The following is a 27,248-nucleotide window of genomic DNA, read 5'->3' on the forward strand; positions in this document are numbered from 1 at the left end:
GACATATATACGTCATTCGCCCGCGAGTCAATAGGGGGCAAGAGCGTGCCGCCGGAGGCGCGCTCCCGCCCCCGCTCGTTCTCGGACACTCCAGCGCGAGAGACATCCGAGCCGCCTGTCACTGGCGATCGTCCGCTAGAGAGGGAGAAAGGCAGGCGGCTAATGTAAACAAAGCCGCCTGTCATTCTCCCCTGTGTAACTGCAGAGATCACACGATCCTGCTATTAAGGATCGTATGTCTCTGTGGTTACATGAAAAGCCACGCCCCTTTACAGTAAGAAGCAAGCCCCTAGGGACACATTTAACCACTGCCTCTCCAATAAAGTTAACCCCTTCCCTGCCAGTGTAATTTTTACAGTAACAGTGCATATGTATAGCACTGATTACTGTAGTAATGTCACTGGTACCCCCAAAAGTGACAAAAATGTCAGTCAGGGTCCGATCTGTCTGCCGCAATCTCGCAAAAAAAAAAAAAAAATTGCAGATCGCGCCATTACTCGTTTAAAAAAAAAACACCAAAAATGACAGAAATCTTTCCTGTAGTTAGACACAATAACTTTTGCGCAAACCAATCAAAATACGCTTATTGCGATTTTTTTTACCAAACATATGTAGCAGAAAACAAGTTGGCCAAAAATGTTAAAAAATTTAGATTTTTACATTTTTTTGGGGGGAATTTCATACAAAAAAAAAAAAAAAGTGAAAAATATTGTTATTTTTGCAAAATTGTCGCTCTTTTTTTGTTTATAGCGCATGATAAAAAAAAAAAAAAAAAAAAAAAAAAAAAAAAAAAAAAAAAAAAAAAAATCGCACAGGTGATCGAATACCACCAAAAGAAAGCTCTGTTTGTGGGAAACAAAGGACTCCAATTTAATTTGGGTACAGCGTCGCACGACCGCGCAATTGTCCGTTAAAATTCACGCAGTGCCGAATCGCAAAATAGACCCTGGTCAGGAAGGGGGTAAAATCTTCCGGGGCTTAAGTGGTTAAGTATGATGCTACAAGCTTGGCACTCCTATTCTTGGGCAGTTTCTCTCATTCTTCTTTTCAGGACCTCTCAAGCTCCATCAGGTTGGATGGGGAACATCGGTGCACAGCCATTTTCAGATCTCTCCTGAGATATTCAATCGGGTTCAAGTCTGGGCTCTGGCTGGGCACTCAAGGAAATTCACAGAGTTGTCCCATAGCCACCCTAGCTGTGTGCTTAGGGTCGTTGTCCTGTTGGAAGATGAACCTTCATCCCAGTTTGAGGTCCAGAGCGCTCTGGAGCAGGTTTTCATCTAGGACAGGGAATCTCCAAACTACGGCCCTCCAGCTGTTGCGGAAGTACACGTCCCATGATGCATTGTAAAACGCATGATGGGAATTGTAGTTCCTGAACAACTAGAGGGCCATACTTTGGAGACCCCTGATCTAGGATGTCTCTGTACATTGCTGCATTCCACTTTCCCTCGATCCTGATTAGTCTCAGAGTTCCTGCCGCTGAAAAAACATCCCCACAGCATGATGCTGCCACCACCATGCTTCACGATAGGGATGGTATTGGTCAAAATGCTGCCACCACCATGCTTCACAATAGGGATGGTATTGGTCATGATGCTGCCACCACCATGCTTCATGATAGGGATGGTATTGGTCATGATGCTGCCACCACCATGTTTCACAATAGGGATGGTATTGGTCATGATGCTGCCACCACCATGCTTCACAATAGGGATGGTATTGGTCATGATGCTGCCACCACTATGCTTCACGATAGGGATAATTTGGTCATGATGCTGCCACCACCATGCTTCACGATAGGGATGGTATTGGCCAGGGGATGAGCAGTGCCTGGTTTCCTCCAGACCTGATGCTTGCAATTCAGGTCAAAGAGTTCAATATTGGTTTCATCAGACCAGAGAATTTTGTTTCTCATGGTCTGAGAGTCCTTCAGGTGCCTTTTGGCAAACTCCAGGTGGGCTGTCATGTGCCTTTTACTGAGGCATGGCTTCCGCCTGGCCACTCTATCATACAGGCCTGATTAATGGAGTGCTGCAGAAATGGTTGTACTTCTGGAAGGTTCTCCTCTTCACAAAGAAATGCTGGAGCTCTGTCAGAGTGACCATCGGGTTCTTGGTCACCTCCCTGACTAAGACCCTTTTCATCCGACTGCTCAGTTTTGTCCCGCTCTAGGAAGAGTCCTGGTGGTTCCAAATTTCTTTTATTTACAAATGATGGAGGCCACTGTGCTCATTGGGACCTTCAATGCTGCAGAAATGTTTCTGTACTTTTCCCCAGATCTGTGCCTCCATGCAATCCTGTCTTTGTGGTCTACAGACAATTCCTTGGACTTCATGGCTTGGTTTGTGCTCTGACATGCACTGTTAACTGTGGGACCTCATATAGACAGGTGTGTGCCTTTCCAAATCATGTCCAATCAACTGAATTTACCACAGGTGGACTCCAATCAAGTTGTAGAAACATTCCAAGGATGATCAGTGGAAACGGGATGCACATGAGCTTAATTTTGAGTGTCATGGCAAAGGCTGTGAATACTTATGTACATGGGATTTTTTCTTTTTAATAAATTTACAAAGATTTCAAACAAACATCTTTCACATTGTCATTATGGGGTATTGTTTGCAGAATTTTGAGGAAAAAAATAATTTTAATCAATTTTGGAATAAGGCTGTAACATAAAATGTGGAAAAAGTGAAGTGCTGTGAATACTTTCCGGATACACTTTATCCAGATACCTAAAACCCCTCGCAGCGATCACTGTACTTCCCCAAACGATGCCTGTATCTTCTTTTCTCTCCAGAAGGGCAGCACCATATTTGTTCGGGCATCATCCAGAGTCACCATCTATTTCCTGACCTGAGATGTTGGCTCAAAGACCAAACCGTCACGCAAAAGCAGTGTTTGACACAGATCAGCCCCTGCTGCAGACTTGTAACAAAGTTAAAATGTAGCAATTTGCTCACTGAGGAAGAGGAGGCAGAAGAAATGCTTCCGACTGCCTGCAGCAGACTGATGAACTCTAATCAGTGACCTCGCCTAGGCTTGGATGTAGTCAAGAGCATTTCTTTTTTTTTATTCATGCAGATGTGTAAAGTTAGCAAATGCTCTAATTTAAAGGCATATTGCATATTTTTCTCTAGCGCTCATTGACAGACGTAGTCCTCGGTGATACACCACCTTCGGGTTATGTTGCCTCCACAGGAGCAGGACTAGACAGGAAATTAAAAAGCTCTGGCCACACCCTAGGGGCAGTCCCAGAGGGTATATCCTCTCTCTCTCTGCCTCAGCAAATCAGTTATTTTCTGTCTAGTTAGGAGTAAGGACCTAGATACCTTGCTGGGATCTTAGGTCCTGGCAAGATTTTTTTCTTAAAGGATTTTTTAGACAGCTTTTTTTCTCCAGTGTTCCTGTGAGATCTTCAAGCAAGAAAGCTGAACTGGGCGACGGGCTGGATGTTGAGATCCGGTGGTCACCCCAGTCCAGCCTACGAGCGCGTGCAGGCCATAGCTCCGCGCTGGGTCGGCCGCGACAAAGTCCCATTAAAGGACTGTCCACGCGAGTTAAACGTCTCGCTGAAACGCCAAAGACCATGAGTCACGGCGTCCATATCGGTCGACAGCCCTCCCGCCCCGGTGGAGAGGGGTACTGTCAGGAGTTGGTGCCCGCCTGGTTCCGGTATGGTGAGTAGTATGTTCCCCCTTTTCCCCTGACGGGTCTTGTGGTGAACGCGGGCTCCTCTCTGTATGGTAAGATAGAGTCCCTCTCTATCCTATAATGACACAGATCCTCCTACTTTGAGTGTGATTTTATGTGCAAAAAAGCCAGGAGGCTTGGTTTGGGAGCTAACAATCTAATTGTATACATGTTAAAAGATTATAATCTGTGGCATTCTGGGAATCTTACGGTGATAAGAATAAGCTACCTACCAGTCAGAAGCCACGGACATGTAGACTGCCTTCCTAATCAAGATCTCCAGCTATTAGCAGGCCTCCCGAATGGCCATGCGGTCCGCCAGGGCCGGTACCGCCAACCACGCCAAATCCCCATGCAGAGAGAGTGTTGTGTGCCCTGCAGCACACCGCTATTCAGTACAGGCCGCCGCCATTTTTTTGCTGGATCGCGCGAGCCGCCATTTTGGCGTAGCCTCGTGTCTCCAGCATGGGGGCGGCCATGTTTGAGGTGATCCAAACACCTCGTGGAGCTAGGGGAGGCGCCGGAAGGCGTGCAGAGGGGCGGAGCCGCCTCCTTTCTTCCTGGGCAGCCAGCCAAAAGACTTCCTGTTTGTCAAGACAGCGCTGTAACCTGTTGCAGTTAAACTCTGAGCATCAAGTGGTGAGCCTGGGGGTCTCTCTCTCTCTCTCTCTCTCTCTCTCTCTCTCGATCGATAGGGATCCCTAGCAGGTAACACTAAGGGGCTTTTGTGGCGCTGGGGGTCTGAAAAAAAAAAAAAAAAAAAAGTTTTTTATTTTTGAATTATATTATCCAGGAAGTGACTGGAATTATCATGGACCCTGCCACACATATTCCCCCACCTGTTTCCCTCGAGGGGGCCACGGGACCCGCCGGTGCACAGAGTATAGAGTCATTTACAGCAATTTTGGAGTCTATGGTGGCTCGGGTGGAGGCGGCCTGTCAGGGACGGGGGTCAAGGAAGCGACCCCCGCCTACCCCTATACTATCTGACACCTCTGACTCAGATTCAGAGATAGTCACTGCAGTTGCAGGTTCCTCTGCAAGGGCTGTTATCCCAGGTAAAGCCCCCTCAGACAGTGAGGAGGACGCTTCTTCTCCTGCTATAATTCAGGAAGAAGCATTGGTGGACGCACTAGTTGTGGCAGTGCAGGAAACCTTAAGACTTGAGGCTTTACTGGCAGAGGCAACTGAAACAGAGATTCCTTTTGGTACTAATAAGCCCATCAAAACGGTGAAGGTTTTTCCTGTACCTAAATGTTTCGGTAATCAGATTAAAGGAGAATGGGAGCATTCTAAACGTACCTTTACTATTTCCAAGCGTATTGCTAGACGCTATCCGTTTGAGGAATCCATCATTAAGAAATGGACGGTACCACCAGTGGTGGATCCACCTATTTCCAGGCTGAATAAAGCCACGGTTATTCCAGTGGAGGACACTTCGTCCTTTAAGGATCCGGTGGATCGAAAGATAGAAGCGGAGTCCCGCACCATCTTCTCTCTGATAGGGTCAGCATTTAGACCAGTAATTGTTATTGGTCTAGTTTCCCAGACACTTACGGAATGGGCGAAAATGGTACGCCAAGATCTTAGGGGAAAAGATATTCCCCAGGAGACATCTGATTTGATGGAACAGATTATACAAGGGCTACAGTTTATCTGTGACGCAGCCTTGGACACTACTCCCTTATTAGGGCATGCATCTAAGTCAGCGGTGATCCTCAGACGTGTGCTGTGGTTAAAATGCTGGTCAGCTGACCTAGGTTCCAAAAAGACCTTGACTAATCTCCCTTTTCAGGGGAATCGTCTATTTGGGGCCAACCTAGATGAAATCATTAAGGATGCCACTGGGGGCAAGAGCACTTTTTTGCCACAGGCTGCTAAAGCTAAGGGACCTCGCAACAAGCGAGGACCTTTCTTTACCGCCCATAAAGGGCGCCCGGCTGGTACTAGCGGGAAAGGCAAGACTCCTCCAGGAGGGTTCAAGAAGGGCTGGTCGGACAAGCAAAGGACCAACCCAGCCAAACCCGAAGCAAAGGAGTACACAGCCTGAAGGTGCGCCCCCACCCGGTTTCAGGGTGGGGGGACGTTTTCACCGGTATTCAGGACATTAGATCGAGCATCAACCACTACTACCGGTGCGATTCTTCCCTTCCAACATTTAAGTACTACAGGAAGCGGTAGTTACCGTTCCCTGAATAGATCTTTTCCTTTACCCTTTCCTAAGATTAGTCCCGATACCTCACAGGAATCGGATCTGGTTGACCAGATAGGCCAAGTAGCCTCTAGTCGGGTGACTTCGGTCCCTGAGGTTCAACCAGAAAAGATCACCTTTCCTGATAACAATCAGGTATCTGATAAATGTGTGGGAACAGAAAACGACCAGACTTTCTCGGATGGTCGGGGCCAGATACCTCTAGGGACGCCTGGTTCAGATTCTATCAGCGCCAGTGGTCCTAGAAATTCTAGGCTGGCCTCCTCAAGCCGGCCTGGCCGACTTGGACATGTTAGTCGTAGACGTTCCGTGGGAACTTCGTCTCAGGGAGTGTCTGTGGTCTCAAGGACCAATTTACCATCATGCTTTACAGTCGCTGGGTTTAATGGCCTGGCCATTGAGACCCAAGTACTGAAGGACAGAGGTTTGTCTACTTCAGTCATTCCTACCCTTATTAAAGCAAGGAAAGCGACTTCCAGCAAAGTCTATTATCACACATGGAAGACTTATATTGCGTGGTGCGAATCTTTAGGATTTCCTCCACGTACCTATTCGGTGACTCGAATATTGGCCTTTTTGCAACAAGGGGTTGAGCAGAAGCTAGCCTTGAGCACCATCAAGGGTCAAGTTTCAGCATTAGCAATCTTCTTTCAGAAACCTTTAGCTACCAAGTCCTTGGTGCGGAATTTCATCCAGGGGGTGCGGCACCTGGCTCCTCCAGTCCGCGCGCCCTTACCGCCCTGGGATCTTAATTTGGTTTTGTCGGTTCTACAGAAACCTCCCTTTGAAAACATCAGGGAGATTCCCTTGCTTACTTTATCCCAGAAGGTGGCCTTCTTGGTGGCTATTACTTCTGCTCGCAGGGTGTCAGAACTGGCTGCATTATCATGCCAGTCCCCATACCTAGTGATTCATAGGGATAAGGTAGTACTTCATCCTAAGCCATCTTTTCTTCCTAAGGTGGTTTCAGATTTTCATCTGAATGAAGATATTGTACTACCTTCCTTGTGTCCTCAGCCCAAGCATCATCGGGAACATGCGTTGCATTCCTTAGATGTGGTTCGGGCAATCAGGGTATACCTGAAAGCTACGGAATCTTTCCGTAAGACGGATTCACTTTTTGTGATCACGGATGGCCCCAGAAAGGGTTTGCCTGCATCTGCCGCGACCATTGCCAAATGGATTAGACAAACGGTGGTACAGGCTTATTCTATTAAGGGTCAGAGTCCTCCGTTCCCTGTTAGGGCGCACTCCACTCGAGCGCTCAGTACTTCCTGGGCCTTTCGCCATCAGGCGTCAGTGGTCCAGGTATGTAAGGCGGCCACCTGGTCGTCGGTACATACCTTTACAAAATTCTATAAAATTGATGTGACAGCATCGGCGGATGCCTCATTTGGCCGCAAGGTTTTGCAGGCCGCAATTTGAGGAGACCGGTGGTCTACCTCGAGGGTTTTTTCTGTTTGAAAAAAAAAAAAAAAAAAAAAATGTTTTTTTTCTCTTTTTTTGTTGAGTCTCATCATTAAGGATGAGCATTGTAAACTTCTAGTTGGCACCGGTTGGGCCTTCTAGATTGGGATTTGATTTCATTTTCCCACCCCTCAGTTGTGATACTGCTCTGGGACGTCCCGAAGGTGGTGTATCACCGAGGACTACGTCTGTCAATGAGCGCTAGAGAAAAATGGATTTTTGTAAAATCTTACCGTAAAATCCTTTTCTCTTAGCTCATTAACAGACGTAGTCCCCGCCCCTCTGTTTTTTGAGTTGGGTTAAAATCTCTAAAGACTGCTTTTTCACATAACTGATTTGCTGAGGCAGAGAGAGAGAGGATATACCCTCTGGGACTGCCCCTAGGGTGTGGCCAGAGCTTTTTAATTTCCTGTCTAGTCCTGCTCCTGTGGAGGCAACATAACCCGAAGGTGGTGTATCACCGAGGACTACGTCTGTCAATGAGCTAAGAGAAAAGGATTTTACGGTAAGATTTTACAAAAATCCATTTTTTGTAGCAGGCTGCCATTAAATCGAACTTCAGCCACAGTTCCTAGTTCTTCAAAGACATGAAGGAAGCAATGGAATTTGGGGACATCCTGATTTTAAACGGTTTGCCATTTGCTATGGCTCAGATAAGGCAAATTGGAATTTTTGCAGTAATGGAAATGTGAGGATAGCTGCAGTTGAGATGGAAGGTTATTACTCTGGAAATTAACCTGGACCATCACTTCAAACTTTTTAAAGGTTATAACACATGGCCTGTAGAGATTGTATACATCGGCCTTTCATAGCCATTTCAACACAGAGGAACCCTGGAAATAACTTTTAGGTTTCAGGGAAGCTCTGAGAAAAAATTACTGCATCTACAACTAAAAGAAAACTTGGCATGGTAATCAGGGGGAAGGACGCCCCTTCCATTGGTATTCAGGGGGAAGAACGCCCCTTCCATTGGTATTCAGGGGGAAGAACGCCCCTTCCATTGGTGCTCAGGGGGAAGAACGCCCCTTCCATTGGTGCTCAGGGGGAAGAACGCCCCCTTCCATTGGTGATCAGGGGGAAGGACGCCCCCTTCCATTGGTGATCAGGGGGAAGGACGCCCCCTTCCATTGGTATTCAGGGGGAAGAACGCCCCTTCCATTGGTATTCAGGGGGAAGAACGCCCCTTCCATTGGTATTCAGGGGGAAGAACGCCCCTTCCATTGGTATTCAGGGGGAAGAACGCCCCTTCCATTGGTATTCAGGGGGGAAGAACGCCCCTTCCATTGGTGCTCAGGGGGAAGGACGCCCCTTCCATTGGTATTCAGGGGGAAGGACGCCCCTTCCATTGGTGCTTAGGGGGAAGAACGCCCCCTTCCATTGGTGCTCAGGGGGAAGAACGCCCCCTTCCATTGGTGCTCAGGGGGAAGAACGCCCCCTTCCATTGGTGCTCAGGGGGAAGAACGCCCCCTTCCATTGGTGCTCAGGGGGAAGAACGCCCCCTTCCATTGGTGCTCAGGGGGAAGAACGCCCCCTTCCATTGGTGCTCAGGGGGAAGAACGCCCCCTTCCATTGGTGCTCAGGGGGAAGAACGCCCCCTTCCATTGGTGCTCAGGGGGAAGAACGCCCCCTTCCATTGGTGCTCAGGGGGAAGAACGCCCCCTTCCATTGGTGCTCAGGGAGAAGAACGCCCCTTCCACTGGTGCTCAGGGGGAAGAACGCCCCTTCCACTGGTGCTCAGGGGGAAGAACGCCCCTTCCACTGGTGCTCAGGGGGAAGAACGCCCCTTCCACTGGTGCTCAGGGGGAAGAACGCCCCTTCCACTGGTGCTCAGGGGGAAGAACGCCCCTTCCATTGGTATTCAGGGGGAAGGACGCCCCTTCCATTGGTGCTTAGGGGGAAGAACGCCCCCTTCCATTGGTGCTCAGGGGGAAGAACGCCCCCTTCCATTGGTGCTCAGGGGGAAGAACGCCCCCTTCCATTGGTGCTCAGGGGGAAGAACGCCCCCTTCCATTGGTGCTCAGGGGGAAGAACGCCCCCTTCCATTGGTGCTCAGGGGGAAGGACGCCCCTTCCATTGGTGCTTAGGGGGAAGGACGCCCCTTCCATTGGTGCTTAGGGGGAAGAACGCCCCCTTCCATTGGTGCTCAGGGGGAAGAACGCCCCCTTCCATTGGTGCTCAGGGGGAAGAACGCCCCCTTCCATTGGTGCTCAGGGGGAAGAACGCCCCCTTCCATTGGTGCTCAGGGGGAAGAACGCCCCCTTCCATTGGTGCTCAGGGGGAAGAACGCCCCCTTCCATTGGTGCTCAGGGGGAAGAACGCCCCCTTCCATTGGTGCTCAGGGGGAAGGACGCCCCTTCCATTGGTGCTTAGGGGGAAGGACGCCCCTTCCATTGGTGCTTAGGGGGAAGAACGCCCCCTTCCATTGGTGCTCAGGGGGAAGAACGCCCCCTTCCATTGGTGCTCAGGGGGAAGAACGCCCCCTTCCATTGGTGCTCAGGGGGAAGAACGCCCCCTTCCATTGGTGCTCAGGGGGAAGAACGCCCCCTTCCATTGGTGCTCAGGGGGAAGAACGCCCCCTTCCATTGGTGCTCAGGGGGAAGAACGCCCCCTTCCATTGGTGCTCAGGGGGAAGAACGCCCCCTTCCATTGGTGCTCAGGGGGAAGAACGCCCCCTTCCATTGGTGCTCAGGGGGAAGAACGCCCCTTCCACTGGTGCTCAGGGGGAAGAACGCCCCTTCCACTGGTGCTCAGGGGGAAGAACGCCCCTTCCACTGGTGCTCAGGGGGAAGAACGCCCCTTCCACTGGTGCTCAGGGGGAAGAACGCCCCTTCCATTGGTATTCAGGGGGAAGGACGCCCCTTCCATTGGTGCTTAGGGGGAAGAACGCCCCCTTCCATTGGTGCTCAGGGGGAAGAACGCCCCCTTCCATTGGTGCTCAGGGGGAAGAACGCCCCCTTCCATTGGTGCTCAGGGGGAAGAACGCCCCCTTCCATTGGTGCTCAGGGGGAAGAACGCCCCCTTCCATTGGTGCTCAGGGGGAAGAACGCCCCCTTCCATTGGTGCTCAGGGGGAAGAACGCCCCCTTCCATTGGTGCTCAGGGGGAAGAACGCCCCCTTCCATTGGTGCTCAGGGGGAAGAACGCCCCTTCCATTGGTGCTCAGGGGGAAGAACGCCCCTTCCACTGGTGCTCAGGGGGAAGAACGCCCCCTACATTGGTGGTCAGTGGGAAGAATGCCCCCTACATTGGTGGTCAGTGGGAAGAATGCCCCCTACATTGGTGGTCAGTGGGAAGAATGCCCCCTACATTGGTGGTCAGTGGGAAGAATGCCCCCTACATTGGTCGTCAGTGGGAAGAATGCCCCTTACATTGGTCGTCAGTGGGAAGAATGCCCCTTACATTGGTCGTCAGTGGGAAGAATGCCCCTTACATTGGTCGTCAGTGGGAAGAATGCCCCTTACATTGGTCGTCAGTGGGAAGAATGCCCCTTACATTGGTCGTCAGTGGGAAGAATGCCCCTTACATTGGTCGTCAGTGTGATTTGGTATAATTAAAAAAATACTATACAGGAGTACTGTGAGCCCAGGGACAGTGTGATAACATGTCCCATGGAGTGCGTCTATGATGACCTGGTGGTCTGTAGGGACAACTCCAGAAAGGAGGTGAGTGTTGGGGCAAATGCTTTTTTGTTTCCCTTCGTTATCTTAGCTATGCTTCTAATTTTTTAATCTTCCAGGAAAAATAAAACCTGGGCTTAAATCCAAGATCTCATTTACAGACAAAGGAACTATTTGGTAAGAAAACATTCCCAATTTTAGGTTTTTGAAATTAAGACCACTTCTGGACTTCTCCTACCAAGAGCCCTAGGAATGGAACACCGGACTAGGACCCCGCCACCACCGTCCTCCCGCAAAGCGCACCAGGATATGATGGAGCCACAAGAAATAATTTCAGATGCGAGCATTAATGAATTGTTAATGATGTAATTACACGCCTGCTAGGCCACTCAGGAGGCAAGCTGGGGGGGGGGGGGGGGATAGCGCCATTTGCAAGCCTTAAGGGGTTAAGGAAGAATGCCCGGTGACTGGATTAATCCTGACAGCATCTGACGAGACCCAGAAAAAAGGAGGCAGCAGGGAGATTAGAGGAAAATTTAACAGGAGACGGCTATCGGAGCAGAAAATCCTCATCCAGGAGACGAGGAAAAAAAGAGACCAGACAAAAAAGATTGTTCATGGGGAGAAAAAAAAAAAAGAAGAAGGTGGGGATGAGGGCAAAAAAAAAAAAAAAAAAAAAGAAAAATCTTTTTAAATATTAAAAAAAATTATATATATATATATATATATATATATATATATATATATATATATATATATATATATATATATATATATATATAAAGTAGAATTGAAGTGTAATCTGGCAAATATTTAGAGAAAATATCTAACAATATAAAACCAGTGCTTAGGACAATTTCTCAAATACCAAAACAACCAAACTGACCCCGACAGCTGAAAATCCCCCCCCCCCCCCCACTTTAATTGAAAAGAAAAATTTTAAATACATGAAAAAATTCCTCCTCTGTGAACTGAAGGATGGGCTTATGTGGGCACTGAGGAAGCGCAGGGTAAGCAGCATTAAAGTAGTCTCAATAGTGCACCAAAGAGCAAGCAGGAGGCGGGGCAGTGGCACGTCGCCTGCAGAGCTGCATGCTATGAGAGATGTTGTCACCATCCTTTATGCATGAGTACAGGGAACTTCAATAATTTGGGTCAGAGACCTGGAACATGTAGCAAAATAAAGTAAGGACCCCTATGCTCTACACTTCTTAAGGTTCAGTACAGCATCCAAGTATCCGGTATTTTTAGAAGACGAGGCCAGCAATGGACACACACACTTTACACTCAACAGGTTCTCTTTTAGTCAATCTCAAAACACAAAAAAAGGTGGAGATCACTTACCTTAGACCTGTGTACTTCTCCATCGTCATCCTCACCTCCAACACCCAGGATTTTACGAGTCTTCAGCCGACTAACTAGGTCTGTCTGGCTGTGTTTTTTCATTAAGGGTGGAGGCTTGGAGGCCATCGTCTCCCTCTCGGTGGATTTTTTTTACGGACCAGCAATCAATCCTAAAAAGAAAAAAAGAAAAGATCAGAATAAGTCAAAACAATATTTCCCTTTGCAAAACAGACTTTTTGATTGGCGCACCCAAAACTTAAAGCGGTAGTATCATGCTTTTTGACACTTTTACCTACAGGTAAGCCTATAATAAAACAAAACAAAATTTTAAAATTGTGGTCTTTTATTTTTGATAGATATTGTATGTATGTCTTTTATATTATTATGTACATATCTTTGTGATCATTTATTATTGTTTAATGGGGCCTCCTTGTTCCTGGGATGCTCTTGACGATGAGCACCGGTAGATGGCGCTGTCTCCCCCGGGCCGCGGCCTTTTACCTTATGGTGGGCATATATATATTTTTCCCCGAGTATCTATTGTTTGCCCCATCCTGGTTTATCCTGGGTTTAGGGCATTATTCATACGGGGGGAGATTGAGCTAATGATTGTTTAATTAGAATATGGGAGGAGTCTGGATTTACTTGTCCTTTTTCTTTCCCCATATTGCTCTCTCTCCTTCCCTTCCTTCCGGTTTATGTGGTGGTTTCGGACTGTGGAGCGCATACCTGATTTCCGGCCACTGATCATTTCCGGTAGGCGGGTTCTCCTACGCAGCTATAGAAGGTACCAGCGCACCTTGAAGCCATACCCCTTGACGACGTCTATTACGACGAAACGTACGTCGGGTGGCGTGCTTGGTGACGCGTGTCGCAGCGTGGAGGAGACAGAGCGGCCATCATTCCGGTGGTCTATGCTCAAGACGCCCAGGAACATCGGGGAGGTCTCTGCAAATCTTTATGGATGTGAGATGTCTTCTTCTTTCCTGTAAGTGGCCAAATATATGAGTAGGAATAAAGTTTAAAAAGCAGTCTGCGCTATGTGATGTCCTTTTTTTCTTCCGCATACCACACCATTCTGTGAGCCTGTTAATTGGACAACATATTGGGAAGCCTTCTGTTGCTATACCTACCGTTTATGCGCATTTGATCTCTGTCACTGGGATCAACTACATCTGGTAAGGAGTAGTGGTGCTGGAGTGCTTTCTGGTGGTGGTTCTTCTACTTTGGAATTACTTCTCAAGTGTGGAGACAGATTTTTATGGACTGCTTTCTCATATTTGGAACTGTACTATATAGGGTTTAGCGCCACAGTTATTGTTTTTAAGCCTATAATAAGGCTTACCTGTAGGTACAATTAATATCTCCTAAACCGACACGGTTTAGGAGATATTTGCAGCGCATGCAGCCGCTCACGCGAGCTCATGCGCTCTGAAGGTCCAGGGGGACCTTCAGTTTTCCTTGCCGGGAGCTTGCCGGAAAATGCGCATGCACACGGGAGTGACGTCATCGCGGCTCCAGCCAATCACAGCGCCGGAGCCGCCGAACCCGGAAGAGACGCCAAGGGATCATGGCAGCGCCCACAGCGATGTCCGTGGGTCCGTGTCGGGGCTTCGTTCTAAGGTAATACATAATGAGCTAGTATGCGATGCATACTAGCTCATTATGCCTTTGTCTTGCAGGTTTTTTTTTTTTTTTTGTCGGGTTTACAACCGCTTTAATTACCAGTTAGGCAACGCTCTGCAGGCTCATTTGCAAAAGAATTATACATGTGCCATTTTTTTTACTGAAAATATATGTGCATTCATTATTTTATTTTTTGCAAAAGGTGAACTTCTTGGAGTCTTTAACCACTTCACCCCCGGGCCAATTTTGACACTTTTCACATTTATCTGAAAATCTACATTTTTTGCTAGAAAACTACACACACACACACACACACATAATATATATATATATATATATACATATACACATACATACACACACACACACACACATATACATACACGCAATATGTATGTGTGTGTATATATATGTATGCATGTATGTATGCATACATACACAGTGCCTTGCGAAAGTATTCGGCCCCTTGAACTTTTCGACCTTTTGCCACATTTCAGGCTTCAAACATAAAGATATAGAAACTGTAATTGTTTGTGAAGAATCAACAAGTGGGACACAATCATGAAGTGGAACGAAATTTATTGGATATTTCAAACTTTGTTAAATAAAAAACTGAAAAATTGGGCGTGCAAAATTATTCAGCCCCTTTTATTTCAGTGCAGCAAACTCTCTCCAGAAGTTCAGTGAGGATCTCTGAATGATCCAATGTTGACCTAAATGACTAATGATGATAAATAGAATCCACCTGTGTGTAATCAAGTCTCCATATAAATGCACCTGCACTGTGATAGTCTCAGAGGTCCGTTTAAAGCGCAGAGAGCATCATGAAGAACAAGGAACACACCAGGCAGGTCCGAGATACTGTTGTGGAGAAGTTTAAAGCCGGATTTGGATACAAAAAGATTTCCCAAGCTTTAAACATCCCAAGGAGCACTGTGCAAGCGATAATATTGAAATGGAAGGAGTATCAGACCACTGCAAATCTACGAAGACCTGGCCGTCCCTCTAAACTTTCAGCTCATACAAGGAGAAGACTGATCAGAGATGCAGCCAAGAGGCCCATGATCACTCTGGATGAACTGCAGAGATCTACAGCTGAGGTGGGAGACTCTGTCCATAGGACAACAATCAGTTGTATACTGCACAAATCTGGCCTTTATGGAAGAGTGGCAAGAAGAAAGCCATTTCTTAAAGATATCCATAAAAAGTGTCGTTTAAAGTTTGCCACAAGCCACCTGGGAGACACCAAACATGTGGAAGAAGGTGCTCTGGTCAGATGAAACCAAAATCAAACTTTTTGATGCAAAACGTTATGTTTGGCGTAAAAACAACACAGCTCATCACCCTGAACACACCATCCCCACTGTCAAACATGGTGGTGGCAGCATCATGGTTTGGGCCTGCTTTTCTTCAGCAGGGACAGGGAAGATGGTTAAAATTGATGGGAAGATGGATGAAGCCAAATACAGGACCATTCAAGTATTGGGGTTTCTGGTGCCTCAAGCCAGGGGGGGAATATTGGGACTTTATGGGCAAGTGATCATATACAACATTTATATAAAATTATTGGATTTATTGTATGAAATATATACATGGTGCACTGTCATACATAAGCATGTAAACATGTGCTAAATATGTGCTTGGGTTAAGGGCCCAAGGGTGAAAAAAGATTAGAAGGAAGATTTGTGCGAATCAGTGACAAGTGTGGGTATGGTGACATTAGATGTGGATGTTGTCTCTCTATATTTCCTGCAGATGATTTTGAGGAATAAACACAGAGGCCATCCAGGATTCAGACGGGTTTCGGCTATGAGCCTTAAAAGGTTTGTCACCTAGTCTGTAATTCAATAACATATCCGTTATTGGTAATATATACAGCATAGAGTCACAAAGCAAGTGATCATAGTACCTCAAATATACATGTTTGGCCTCTTATTTTTGCAACCTTCCTTGTGTCCCTATAAAATCGCAGCAAGAATCGGAGTGGTCTTGCCTGAAATGGTATATACATGTTTTAGATGTATGGAACAAATCCTTTTCATAAACAGTTTGTAATCGCAAGGTATGTTTAAGCATTAAACTTACATCTGGTGCTGCAGACAATTAGTCGCAGTCCTGTGTCTGCTCCAGGGTGGTGGAAGACTCTTCCAAATTTTTCCTTGTATTTGTTGTTTCTATAGTATGTGAAACAGTAATGTAAGTGCCAAGTGTTTTTATTTCCAAGTGAGCAGTGTAAAAAGTAGTGACTTTAACAGTGTTATGTGGATGGCAAATCCACATTCAACTTACTTTATAAGGTAGCGGTATTGTAGGGTAAATGGTGTTTGTCCAGGCAGCAAGATCCCAGTCCTTCCTCTTCCCTCTCAGCGAGGGGAATGAGAAGAGACGCCGGTTCCCCGGCCTTATGAAGCCCTTCGCGCGTGCGCACTGGGCGCCGCACGTATCTGGGCTTCTAATGTCGGTGACGTGGCTCACCCGTACTGGCTGGACAAACACCATTTACCCTAGAATCTGTGGGGCATCTTCAAATGGAAGGTGGAGGAGCGCAAGGTCTCTAACATCCACCAGCTCTGTGATGTCATCATGGAGGAGTGGAAGAGGACTCCAGTGGCAACCTGTGAAGCTCTGGTGAACTCCATGCCCAAGAGGGTTAAGGCAGTGCTGGAAAATAATGGCGGCCACACAAAATATTGACACTTTGGGCCCAATTTGGACATTTTCACTTAGGGGTGTACTCACTTTTGTTGCCAGCGGTTTAGACATTAATGGCTGTGTGTCGAGTTATTTTGAGGGGATAGCAAATTTACACTGTAAGACCCCGTTCACACTGGGGCGACCCGACTTGCCGGGGCGACCTGTGAAGTCGCGGTGCGCAGCTCCAACCCCGACCTCGGAGCGGCCGGCACGGACTTCATATCATTGAAGTCAATGCAGGTCGCCCCAAAGAAGCTCAGGTCCCTTTTTCTAAGTCGGAGCGACTTGTGTCGCTCCTATTAGAACGGGTCCTTTGCTGCTCTATGGCAGGCGACCCACGGCGACTTGTCAGGCGACCTGGTCGCCCCAGTGTGAACGGGGTCTTCTACAAGCTGTACACTCACTACTTTACATTGTAGCAAAGTGTCATTTCTTCAGTGTTGTCACATGAAAATATAAATAAAAAATATTTTAAATAAAAATATTTACAAAAATGTGAGGGGTGTACTCACTTTTGTGAGATACTGTGTATAATTATATATATATATATATATATATATATATATATATATATATATATATATATATATATATATATATATATATATATATATATATATATATATATATATATATATATATATATATATACACACACATATACATACATACATACACACACACACACACACACACATATATATCACACACACATTATATATATATACACATACACATACATACATATACACACACACACACACACACACACACACACACACCTACATATACACACACGCACTTCAGCTTCTATCCCGATGAGTTAAACATAATTTTGCACTTCACATACGCCCCGCGTCCTTGTCCCTCCACAACATTCGCCATCATCACTCATGTCTTTTAATCCACATAACCCGATTCTGTTCGAGTGACCTGCAATTAGCGGCACACTAGCAATTAAAACACCCGTGCTTCGACTGGCACACAGCCAAGCCCTCGACTCGCAAAGAACAGACAGAGCTGGGCGGCTGCCGAAGGGTTTGTAAAATGCCACAAAAGGAAACCAAACGCTGATAACAGAGAAAAAAAAAAAAAGGAAATTAAAGTAAAAAGATTGTCACAAGACATAAAACAAATGACTGATAACATTTAACTATATTCATAAAAAGTCTATCTGAAGGGAAACTCAACTGTTTTCAGCGATCGCATATTTAGAGTCATCAGTGTAAAGTTTAGTGTGACTGGATTTCTGGTGTACATGTGTGTGAAAGAAGGACCTCCACGTAATCTTCCAACGTGAATCTTTTTATCAAAAGAAAAAACATACATAAAAGTGGAAGGAATCGCTGACGCATTTCGTGGTAATTGAGCCTAATTATAGATCGAATTTTAGATTAAAGCTGAGCTCCAGGCAGGTAGCAAAAAGACCACAATTTAATCTGGGGAAGTATTCATTAAAGTCATTACCTACACTTTAAAATAGAACCAGCTTAAGTGTTATTAAACCCTCCATTTAAAAAAAAAATAAAAATTACAGTAGCAGCATACGGTACGTCATTATGGTTACCTGTTCCCTTGTTGTGTTCAGTCTTTACAGAATAATGAACCTTCCAAGTGTAGGTGTGCTTAGTTTCTGCTGAAAATGTGGCTCATCTGACTTGAAGGGTTTCCCTGGAAGCCAGACGTAGCCGCTCTGATGTGCATCTTCATATGCTGTGCTCAGGGATGCCTGTGCATTACGGGCAGAACTCTGCAGTAGTGTGCTGTGCCCAGAGGTAACAAGAGCTCTCATGCTGTGTTTGGGGATGTATGTGCATAATGGGGATTACACAGCAGTTGTGCTTGGGGAACATACTATATGTGCAATACAGGCAGTGTTTTGGTGCGGTGCTTGGGGAACATGGGTGCATTACAGTACAGGCTTGGCTAGTGCTGTGCTCAGGAGACGTGTATTTCAGGCAGCACTCGGAGATGCGTACACATTATGGTTCTGTGCTCAAGGAAGGCATTCATATTAAGGGCAGCATACACATTATGGCTCTGTGCTCAAGGAAGGCATTAAGGGCAGCATACACATTATGGCTCTGTGCTCAAGGAAGGCATTCATATTAAGGGCAGCATAACACATTATGGCTCTGTGCTCAAGGAATGCATTCATATTAAGGGCAGCATACACATTATGGCTCTGTGCTCAAGGAAGGCATTCATATTAAGGGCAGCATACATCTTATGGCTCTGTGCTCAAGGAATGCATTCACATTACGGGCAGCACTCAACTGATGTGCCCTGGGGGAGTGCATTGCAGATAGCGCTCTGCTGATGTGCAATACAGGCAGCGCACTGGTACTATGCTCAGGGGAAGCATGAGCATTATGGGCAGTGTTCGAGTGCTGTGCACAAAGGATGCAGGATATTTATGGGCAGGGAAAGAAAAAAATAAGCATTACCGGTTGCACTCTAGCACTGTGCTCAGGGATGCATGCACATTATGGCTCTGTGCTTAAGGGATGCATGCACATTATGGCTCTGTGCTTAAGGGATGCATGCACATTATGGGCCACACTCAAATTATGTGCTCTGGGGATGCATGTGCATTGCAGTTAGCATTCTGCTGATGTGCTTGGGGAGGTGCATGTGCTCAAAGGATGCCTGAGCATTATGGGCAGTGCTCCAGTGCTGTGCTCAAAGGATGCATGAGAATTATGGGCAGGGGATACATGTGAATTACAGGCAGCACTCTGGTGCTATGTTCAGGGCATGCATGAGCATTTTGGGCAGAGGATGCATAAGCAATATTGGCAGCACTCTAGCGCAGTGCTCATGATACATGCACATTATGGCTCTGTGCTCAGGGGATGCATGCACCTTGCTGGTAGAACTCTGCTGATGTTCTTGGGGGGTGCATGTGCATAACATGCAGCTCTCTGGTGCTATGCCCAAAGGATGCATAAGCATTATGGGCAGAACTCTGGAGCTGTGATCAGGAGATGCATGCACATTATGGGCAGCTCATAATGCATCATGGTACATGTAGTCCCAATGCATTAGGTTTCCGATGTGCTCCTTGCAACATAAAGAGCAATTAGGGGATTATACATTTCTGAATGTGTCCTAAAGCCTACTGGTTTTCCCAATGCTCTCAGCCCAAAGTATGAACACTCCTACAGAGGACAGAGCTGAATGATGATGACTCCATCAGTGTCCTTCTGTCCCTTTGTTGTCCAATCAAATCTTAGGGCAATCTGTGGGTCCAAACCCCCCGAGAGCATTCACAGGCACAGCAGCAGCATCTAGGTACATTAATATTGCTCTATAGCAATGGTGCTCAAGTTCCCAAATTTGCTGCTGTGCCCCCTCCAGCCCATTATCTATGGTACTTCTGGCAATTGCTGCCCTTCCTGCCATTACTTAGCCTTGCCCTTTTAGTTGATGGTGGAGAATAGCTAGATGATTTAGTTCTACCCCCTATACCATCCATAGACTTTGGTACCTCTGATAAAGGAGGAGCAGGAATCCTGCCCTAAATCACCTGCAAATGTGGTAAGCTGTAAGCTATAGGGAAAGAGGGTTGCAGGCTGTAAATGTTGCAGAGATAAGCAGTGTTGGAAAAGACTGGTAGGGGGTCCAGAGGTGGGCAGCCTTGAAAGAGGGCGTGGGGGGGGATGCCGAGGTGGGCAGCCTTGGAAGAGGGCGCCGAGGTGGGCAGCCTTGGAAGAGGGCGCCGGGGGCGCCGAGGTGGGCAGCCTTGGAAGAGGGCGCCGGGAGGACGCTGAGGTGGGCAGCCTTGGAAGAGGGTGCTGGGGGGGGGGGGGGGGGACGCCGAGGTGGGCAGGCTTGGAAGAGGGCGCCGGGGGGGGGGGGGGGGGGGGATGCCGAGGTGGGCAGCCTTGGAAGAGGGTGTCGGGGGACGCCAAGGTGGGCAGCCTTGGAAGAGGGCGCCAGGGGGAACCCGTGGTGGGCAGCCTTGGAAGAGGGCGCCAGGGGACGCCGAGATAGAAGAAAATGACAGTGGATGCAGAATTGAGTTGAAGACAATAGCAGGGGATGCAGAGATCAACAGTGTTGGCAACACTGTAGGAGGGCATGCAGAGGTGAGCAGTGTTGGAAGAGGGTGGCAGGAGATGTAAAGGTGAGCAGTTATTTCATTAATTGGATTTCAGTTCTTTCAAATTGTAGCTGCTCACCATCCCATGTGGGTGTTAACTTGGGAGGCCTACACATAGACACAGCCTGCCTAGAGCACCCTCTCCAGATCACCATCAAGGCTGAGGGCTCTTGAGAGGAGTAATAGAGAAGCACAGAGACCCAGTGATGACATCACTGAGTCAAACATAGGATATGTAATGAAAACAGAAAGATTTTATTGAAAAATGTAATTAGCACCATTGATAAGGGTAGAAAGGAGTAACCAGGGCAGTCAAAAATATAGCCAGAATAAACATTAGCTTTTTAATGTGGGACAGGGTAAAGGCTGCAACTCTATCCGAAAAAAAAGGCAAATTGTGGCAAATTCCCAAATTTTTTTTTTTAAAGAGCAGAACAAAGAATCTTCCGGTATCCATGTTCACGGCCACTTCAACTGTCATTCTGCAGCAACAGCAAAATGAAAAGTAAAGAACTCCTTTACTAGAATTAACAAAAGTCCACAACCCCCATTCTGCGATATGAAGGCTCCTGTCAGCATGACAAGTTCACTTTAAAAGTTACGGATTCAGAAATCCATATTACACAGCAGCAACGTTGGCACAGAATTGTTTCTAGCTGCCCGCTTACTACATGAATTTTTTGGACACGTGCATAGCGCGTGTTTAAAAAGGGCAGTGAAAGCCTAATTACTCTTCCGGCAGTGCTTGATTTTACTGGCCTCGGATTAGAGCGTGTAATTAGGAAGCGAGCCAAGGTCCCTCTCCCCCACATCGCTGGGCCATGCCAGCACTTGGCAGGGCCCCCAGGCTGGGCTCGGCTGGCTGAGGTCTCCACTATGAGAGATGCTTGTTTATGTCCATGCCTTCCGAAAAACTACAAAAACCTTGGAATCTTGTCTGTTGGAGAATGGTAAAGGCCATATTAAAACTGTTCAATATAATCCACACTTCTCTTCCTGTTTTTCCTTGGCGATGGAAGAGCGCTTGATATGCCAATTCACAGCTCTAATGGTATTCATTTTCCTTTTTTTTTTTTATTATACATTTATTATTATTTTTTTATATATTTAGAATTTATATATTTTGCGTTAGTCTATTGGATTATATTTCATGATTTTGATTGCCATTACTTTTTTTTTAACTACGTCCAGTCCTTTTTCTGGCACTTTTTGTTCACATGTAACAAATCAGTATTTTTTGATAGAAAATTACTTAGGAGCCTCAAACATTTTTTTTTAAAGCAGAGGCCCTAGAGAATAACATTGGTGGGCTTCTCAATTTTTTATGTCACATGGTATTTGCACAGCAGCTCTTCAAAAGCAATTTTTTAAAAAATTTTATTGCAAAAAAAACAAAAAAAACAAACAATGCATAACCCAATTTTTTTGTAAAATAAAAGATGAAGTTACGCCGAGTAAATAGATACTAAACATGTCAAGCTTTAAAAATGCGCATGCCTGTGCAATAATGACAAAGGACGTACATTTTAGGCATTCCATATCCTTAGGCGACGCTTTAAAAGCCTTTACAGGTTACCTCTTTATATTTACAGAGGAGGTCTGGTGCTAAAATACTGCCCATGATCAGACATTCGCTGTAATATCTCACAGGCGGGACGATCGCTGTTTGCGTGCATGTGGCACCACAACGTGCGTTTGCCTTTGTGAGCAATCATGGGAGGTTGGGGGCACTTTACATTTTTTTTTTAATTTAATTTATTTTTACACTGTTGCTGGATTTTATTATTTTATCACTTATTGCTGTCACAAGGAATGTAAACAGCTTTGTGACAACAATAGACGTCTATAAGGCTGCATTCACATGTCAGCGTATTGATCGCGGGCAGAATCGCCGCGATTCCGCCCGCGATCCAGAAATCATTGCAAATCGCGGGACGCGTGTGCGTTGCCTGTGATTTGCAATAGCACCCCAAACACTGTGCGATGCTGCCGCGATTTCCGCCTGCTGAATAGTGGTAACATCGCGCAAAAAAAAATCGCGGGACGCATTACGCCCAAAAAAGTACAAGAGCTTCTTTGGAGCGTAATGCGTCCCGCGATTTTTTTTTGCGCGATGTTACTGCGATTCGGCAGGCAGAAATCGCGGAAACATCGCACAGCGTTTGGGGTGCTATTGCAAATCACGGGCAACGCATAGGCGTCCCGCGATTTGCAATGATTTCTGGATCGCGGGCGGAATCGCAGCGATGTCCATTAATAATGTGCAAATATACAAATAAGTGCTAAATGTGCTAATTGCAGTCCAGATGTAAAAAATACTGGATCAATGGGTATAAAAGTGCTGGCAAAAATATCTGGTGTAAAACAGATATGAACTCACCCAATATATATATATATATATATATATATATATATATATATATATATATATATATATATATATATATATATATATATACACACACACACACATACATACATACACACACACACACACACACACACACACACACACACACACACACACACATATATATATGTATACAGTGCCTTGCGAAAGTATTCGGCCCCCTTGAACTTTGTGACCTTTTGCCACATTTCAGGCTTCAAACATAAAGATATAAAACTGTAATTTTTTGTGAAGAATCAACAAGTGGGACACGATCATGAAGTGGAACAAAATATTTATTGGATATTTCAAACTTTGTTAACAAATAAAAAAACTAAAAAATGGGGCGTGCAAAATTATTCAGCTCCTTTACTTTCAGTGCAGTAAACTCTCTCCAGAAGTTCAGTGAGGATCTTTGAATGATCCAATGTTGACTTAAATGACTAATGATGATAAATAGAATCCACCTGTGTGTAATCAAGTCTCCGTATAAATGCACCTGCACTGTGATAGTCTCCGAGGTCCGTTTAAAGCGCAGAGAGCATCATGAAGAACAAGGAACACACCAGGCAGGCAGTGCCATCTTAAGAGCCTTATAGGCCCCTGGGCAATGCAGTGCACCGGGGCCCCCTGCCTACACAATCACGCACGAGAATATACTACAAGAGAGTACAACTACCTGGAGTATATACCTTACTATATACATATTACAAGGAATCCTATATACTACAAGAGACTCTTGTAGTATATAGTGTTCCCTGTAATATGTATATAGTAAGGTATATACTCCAGGTAGTTGTACTCTCTTGTAGTATATAGTGTTCCCTGTAATATGTATATAGTCTATATACATATTACAGGGAACACTATATACTACAAGAGAGTACAACTACTACCTGGAGTATATACCTTACTATATACATATTACAGGGACCAATATATACTACAAGACAAGAGACAACTACCTGGAGTATATACCTTACTATATACATATTACAGGGAATCCTATATACTACAAGAGACTCTTGTAGTATATAGTGTTCCATGTAATATGTATATAGTTATTAAGGTATATAATATACTCCAGGTAGTTATCTCTTGTCTTGTACTATATATTGGTCCCTGTAATATGTATATAGTAAGGTATATACTCCAGGTAGTAGTTGTACTCTCTTGTAGTATATAGTGTTCCCTGTAATATGTATATAGACTATATACACATTACAGGGAACACTATACTACAAGAGAATACAACTACTTACCTGGAGGATAATATATACCTTACTATATACATATAGGCCAGGGACCAATATATAGTAGGTAGTATATCCTCCTCCAGCCAGGACAGCTAGTAGTAGTTGTCTGACTGTCTCTTGTGACTTCACATCATGATCATGCCATTGAGAAGGAGATAAAAAAAAGTTGGCAGGCAGACTTACCCTTACACGGCTGCACATGGCATGGGAGGAGGTGGGAGGAGGCGGAGGCGGAGCCAGTCTTCTCCTAGGGTCGGTCGACTCGACGGACGGAGGCGGAGGAGAGGAGAGGGAGGACTGGAGGAGAGCTGACGAGGAGGAGGATCCTCCTCCAAGTCCTCCGCTGCGTGCGGCGGCGGCACTGTGCATCCTGGGTCTGCTCTGCTGCTCACGTCACTGGTTGCTAGATGCCAAGCGGGCTGGCCTTAGCAACCAGTGTGTGCAGGGCAGACTCGAGGCACCCACGGCCGCCGCCGGACTCCGGACCGGAGGCACCAAGGGGGGGGCCCGGCGGACAACGGAACGGGGGGGGGCCCTAGACCACCAGGGAGTGTGGGACATGATCATCACATGCCACCAATCCATCGATCGATGTGGGGCCCCTTGGCAAGTGGGGCCCCCGGGCAACCGCCGGGTATGCCCAATGGAAAAGACGGCCCTGCAGGCAGGTCCGAGATACTGTTGTGGAGAAGTTTAAAGCCGAATTTGGATACAAAAAGATTTCCCAAGCTTTAAACATCCCAAGGAGCACTGTGCAAGCAATAATATTGAAATGGAAGGAGTATCAGACCACTGCAAATCTACGAAGACCTGGCCGTCCCTCTATACTTTCAGCTCATACAAGGAGAAGACTGATCAGAGATGCAGCCAAGAGGCCCATGATCACTCTGGATGAATTGCAGAGATCTACAGCTGAGGTGGGAGACTCTGTCCATAGGACAACAATCAGTCGTATACTGCACAAATCTGGCCTTTATGGAAGAGTGGCAAGAAGAAAGCCATTTCTTAAAAATATCCATAAAAAGTGTTGTTTAAAGTTTGCCACAAGCCACCTGGGAGACACCAAACATGTGGAAGAAGGTGCTCTGGTCAGATGAAACCAAAATCAAACTTTTTGGCAACAATGCAAAACTTTATGTTTGGCGTAAAAGCAACACAGCTCATCCCCCTGAACACACCATCCCCACTGTCAAACATGGTGGTGGCAGCATCATGGTTTGGGCCTGCTTTTCTTCAGCAGGGACAGGGAAGATGATTAAAATTGATGGGAAGATGGATGAAGCCAAATACAGGACTATTCTGAAAGAAAACCTGATGGAGTCTGCAAAAGACCTGAGACTGGGACGGAGATTTGTCTTCCAACAAGACAATGATCCAAAACATAAAGCAAAATCTACAATGGAATGGTTCACAAATAAACATATCCAGGTGTTAGAATGGCCAAGTCAAAGTCCAGACCTGAATCCAATCGAGAATCTGTGGAAAGAACTGAAAACTGCTGTTCACAAACGCTCTCCATCCAACCTCACTGAGCTCGAGCTGTTTTGCAAGGAGGAATGGCAAAAAATTTCAGTCTCTCGATGTGCAAAACTGATAGAGACATACCCCAAGCGACTTACAGCTGTAATCGCAGCAAAAGGTGGCGCTACAAAGTATTAACTTAAGGGGGCTGAATAATTTTGCACGCCCAATTTTTCAGTTTTTTATTTGTTAAAAAAGTTTGAAATATCCAATAAATTTCATTCCACTTCATGATTGTGTCCCACTTGTTGATTCTTCACAAAAAAATTACAGTTTTACATCTTTATGTTTGAAGCCAGAAATGTGGCAAAAGGTCGAAAAGTTCAAGGGGGCCGAATACTTTTGCAAGGCACTGTATATCTATCTATATATACTCACATACATACACACACACACACATATATATATATATTTTTTATATTTAGGTGTTCCAGTAATTTCCCAGAAAAAAAAAAAAAAAACACCAATTTTGCTACGTCAGAATTGGCCCAGTAGGCAAGTAGTTAAACGCAGATGAAGGGAGCAGGGGCAAATTTTGGCTACCAAAACACGTTGGTATTTTAATTTTTTTTAAATTCTACCTGATGAATGGAAGCTGCACACCAATATTGGTTTCTTTCAACAACTCGTTATTAAGCTCTCAAATGGTACAACTGCACTCATATTGTCCCCACCCAGGGACCGCCCCCCTCAACGCGTTTCACCACCACTGGCTTGCTCACCAGGATGTTTGGCAGGTTTTTTCTCTACCGGCACTTACACTGGAATGAGTGTCTATTCGGACTATCTCGTGTTGTAACCCTTCAATCTCAGATCCTTTTAGAGATATGCGATTCTAGCCATTCCATATCCTTTTCCATTGGTCTAAAGTTTTTCTATAGCAAAGTTTTTTCCCGGCCAACAGAATAAAAATATATATGCTCCTACGCTCTGGTTTTACAGATTTAAAATGGTTTAATGAGCACTAAAAAAGGTTCAACGAAAAATAGATCCCACTTAATTAGATTGTATTTTCTCCATGCGGTGTATATTGCTTGGTTACAGAAGGCGAGGGGGGAGGGGTGACCGAGGGATATATAGACACACAAAGTACAGCGGGTTATTATGTCACACTACGCGCTCTACATTCGCTTTGAGATCATAGAATATACAACTTCGCGGCCCGAGATCTAACGCAGCTCGCTGGTTAAAAATAAAATAAATAAAAATTCAATCTCCTTGCTTTTAACTCGCCAAGAAACCAGATATTGCTCATTTATATGGGAGATGTTGAACACGCTGTACCTCTATAATGTGCCTGCGCATCTAAAAATGCATTAGCG

The 27,248-nt window shown here is 45.8% G+C and overlaps 1 protein-coding gene across 3 annotated transcripts in view; it reads right to left on the minus strand.

Annotated features, from left to right (window-relative positions):
• Positions 1 to 27,248, minus strand: part of TP53I11 (tumor protein p53 inducible protein 11) — a 203,144-nt gene that overhangs the window by 56,209 nt on the left and 119,687 nt on the right. For all 3 annotated transcript variants that reach the window (XM_082270313.1, XM_082270312.1, XM_082270314.1), the window contains exon 2: positions 12,336 to 12,505. In XM_082270313.1, the coding sequence (XP_082126439.1) occupies positions 12,336 to 12,461 (126 nt within the window). In that variant the 5' untranslated portion in view covers positions 12,462 to 12,505. The remainder of the gene's footprint in view (positions 1 to 12,335; positions 12,506 to 27,248) is intronic.

This window comes from Pelophylax lessonae, assembly GCF_965119305.1.
Source record: "Pelophylax lessonae genome assembly, chromosome: 10".
Lineage (NCBI taxonomy): Eukaryota > Metazoa > Chordata > Amphibia > Anura > Ranidae > Pelophylax > Pelophylax lessonae.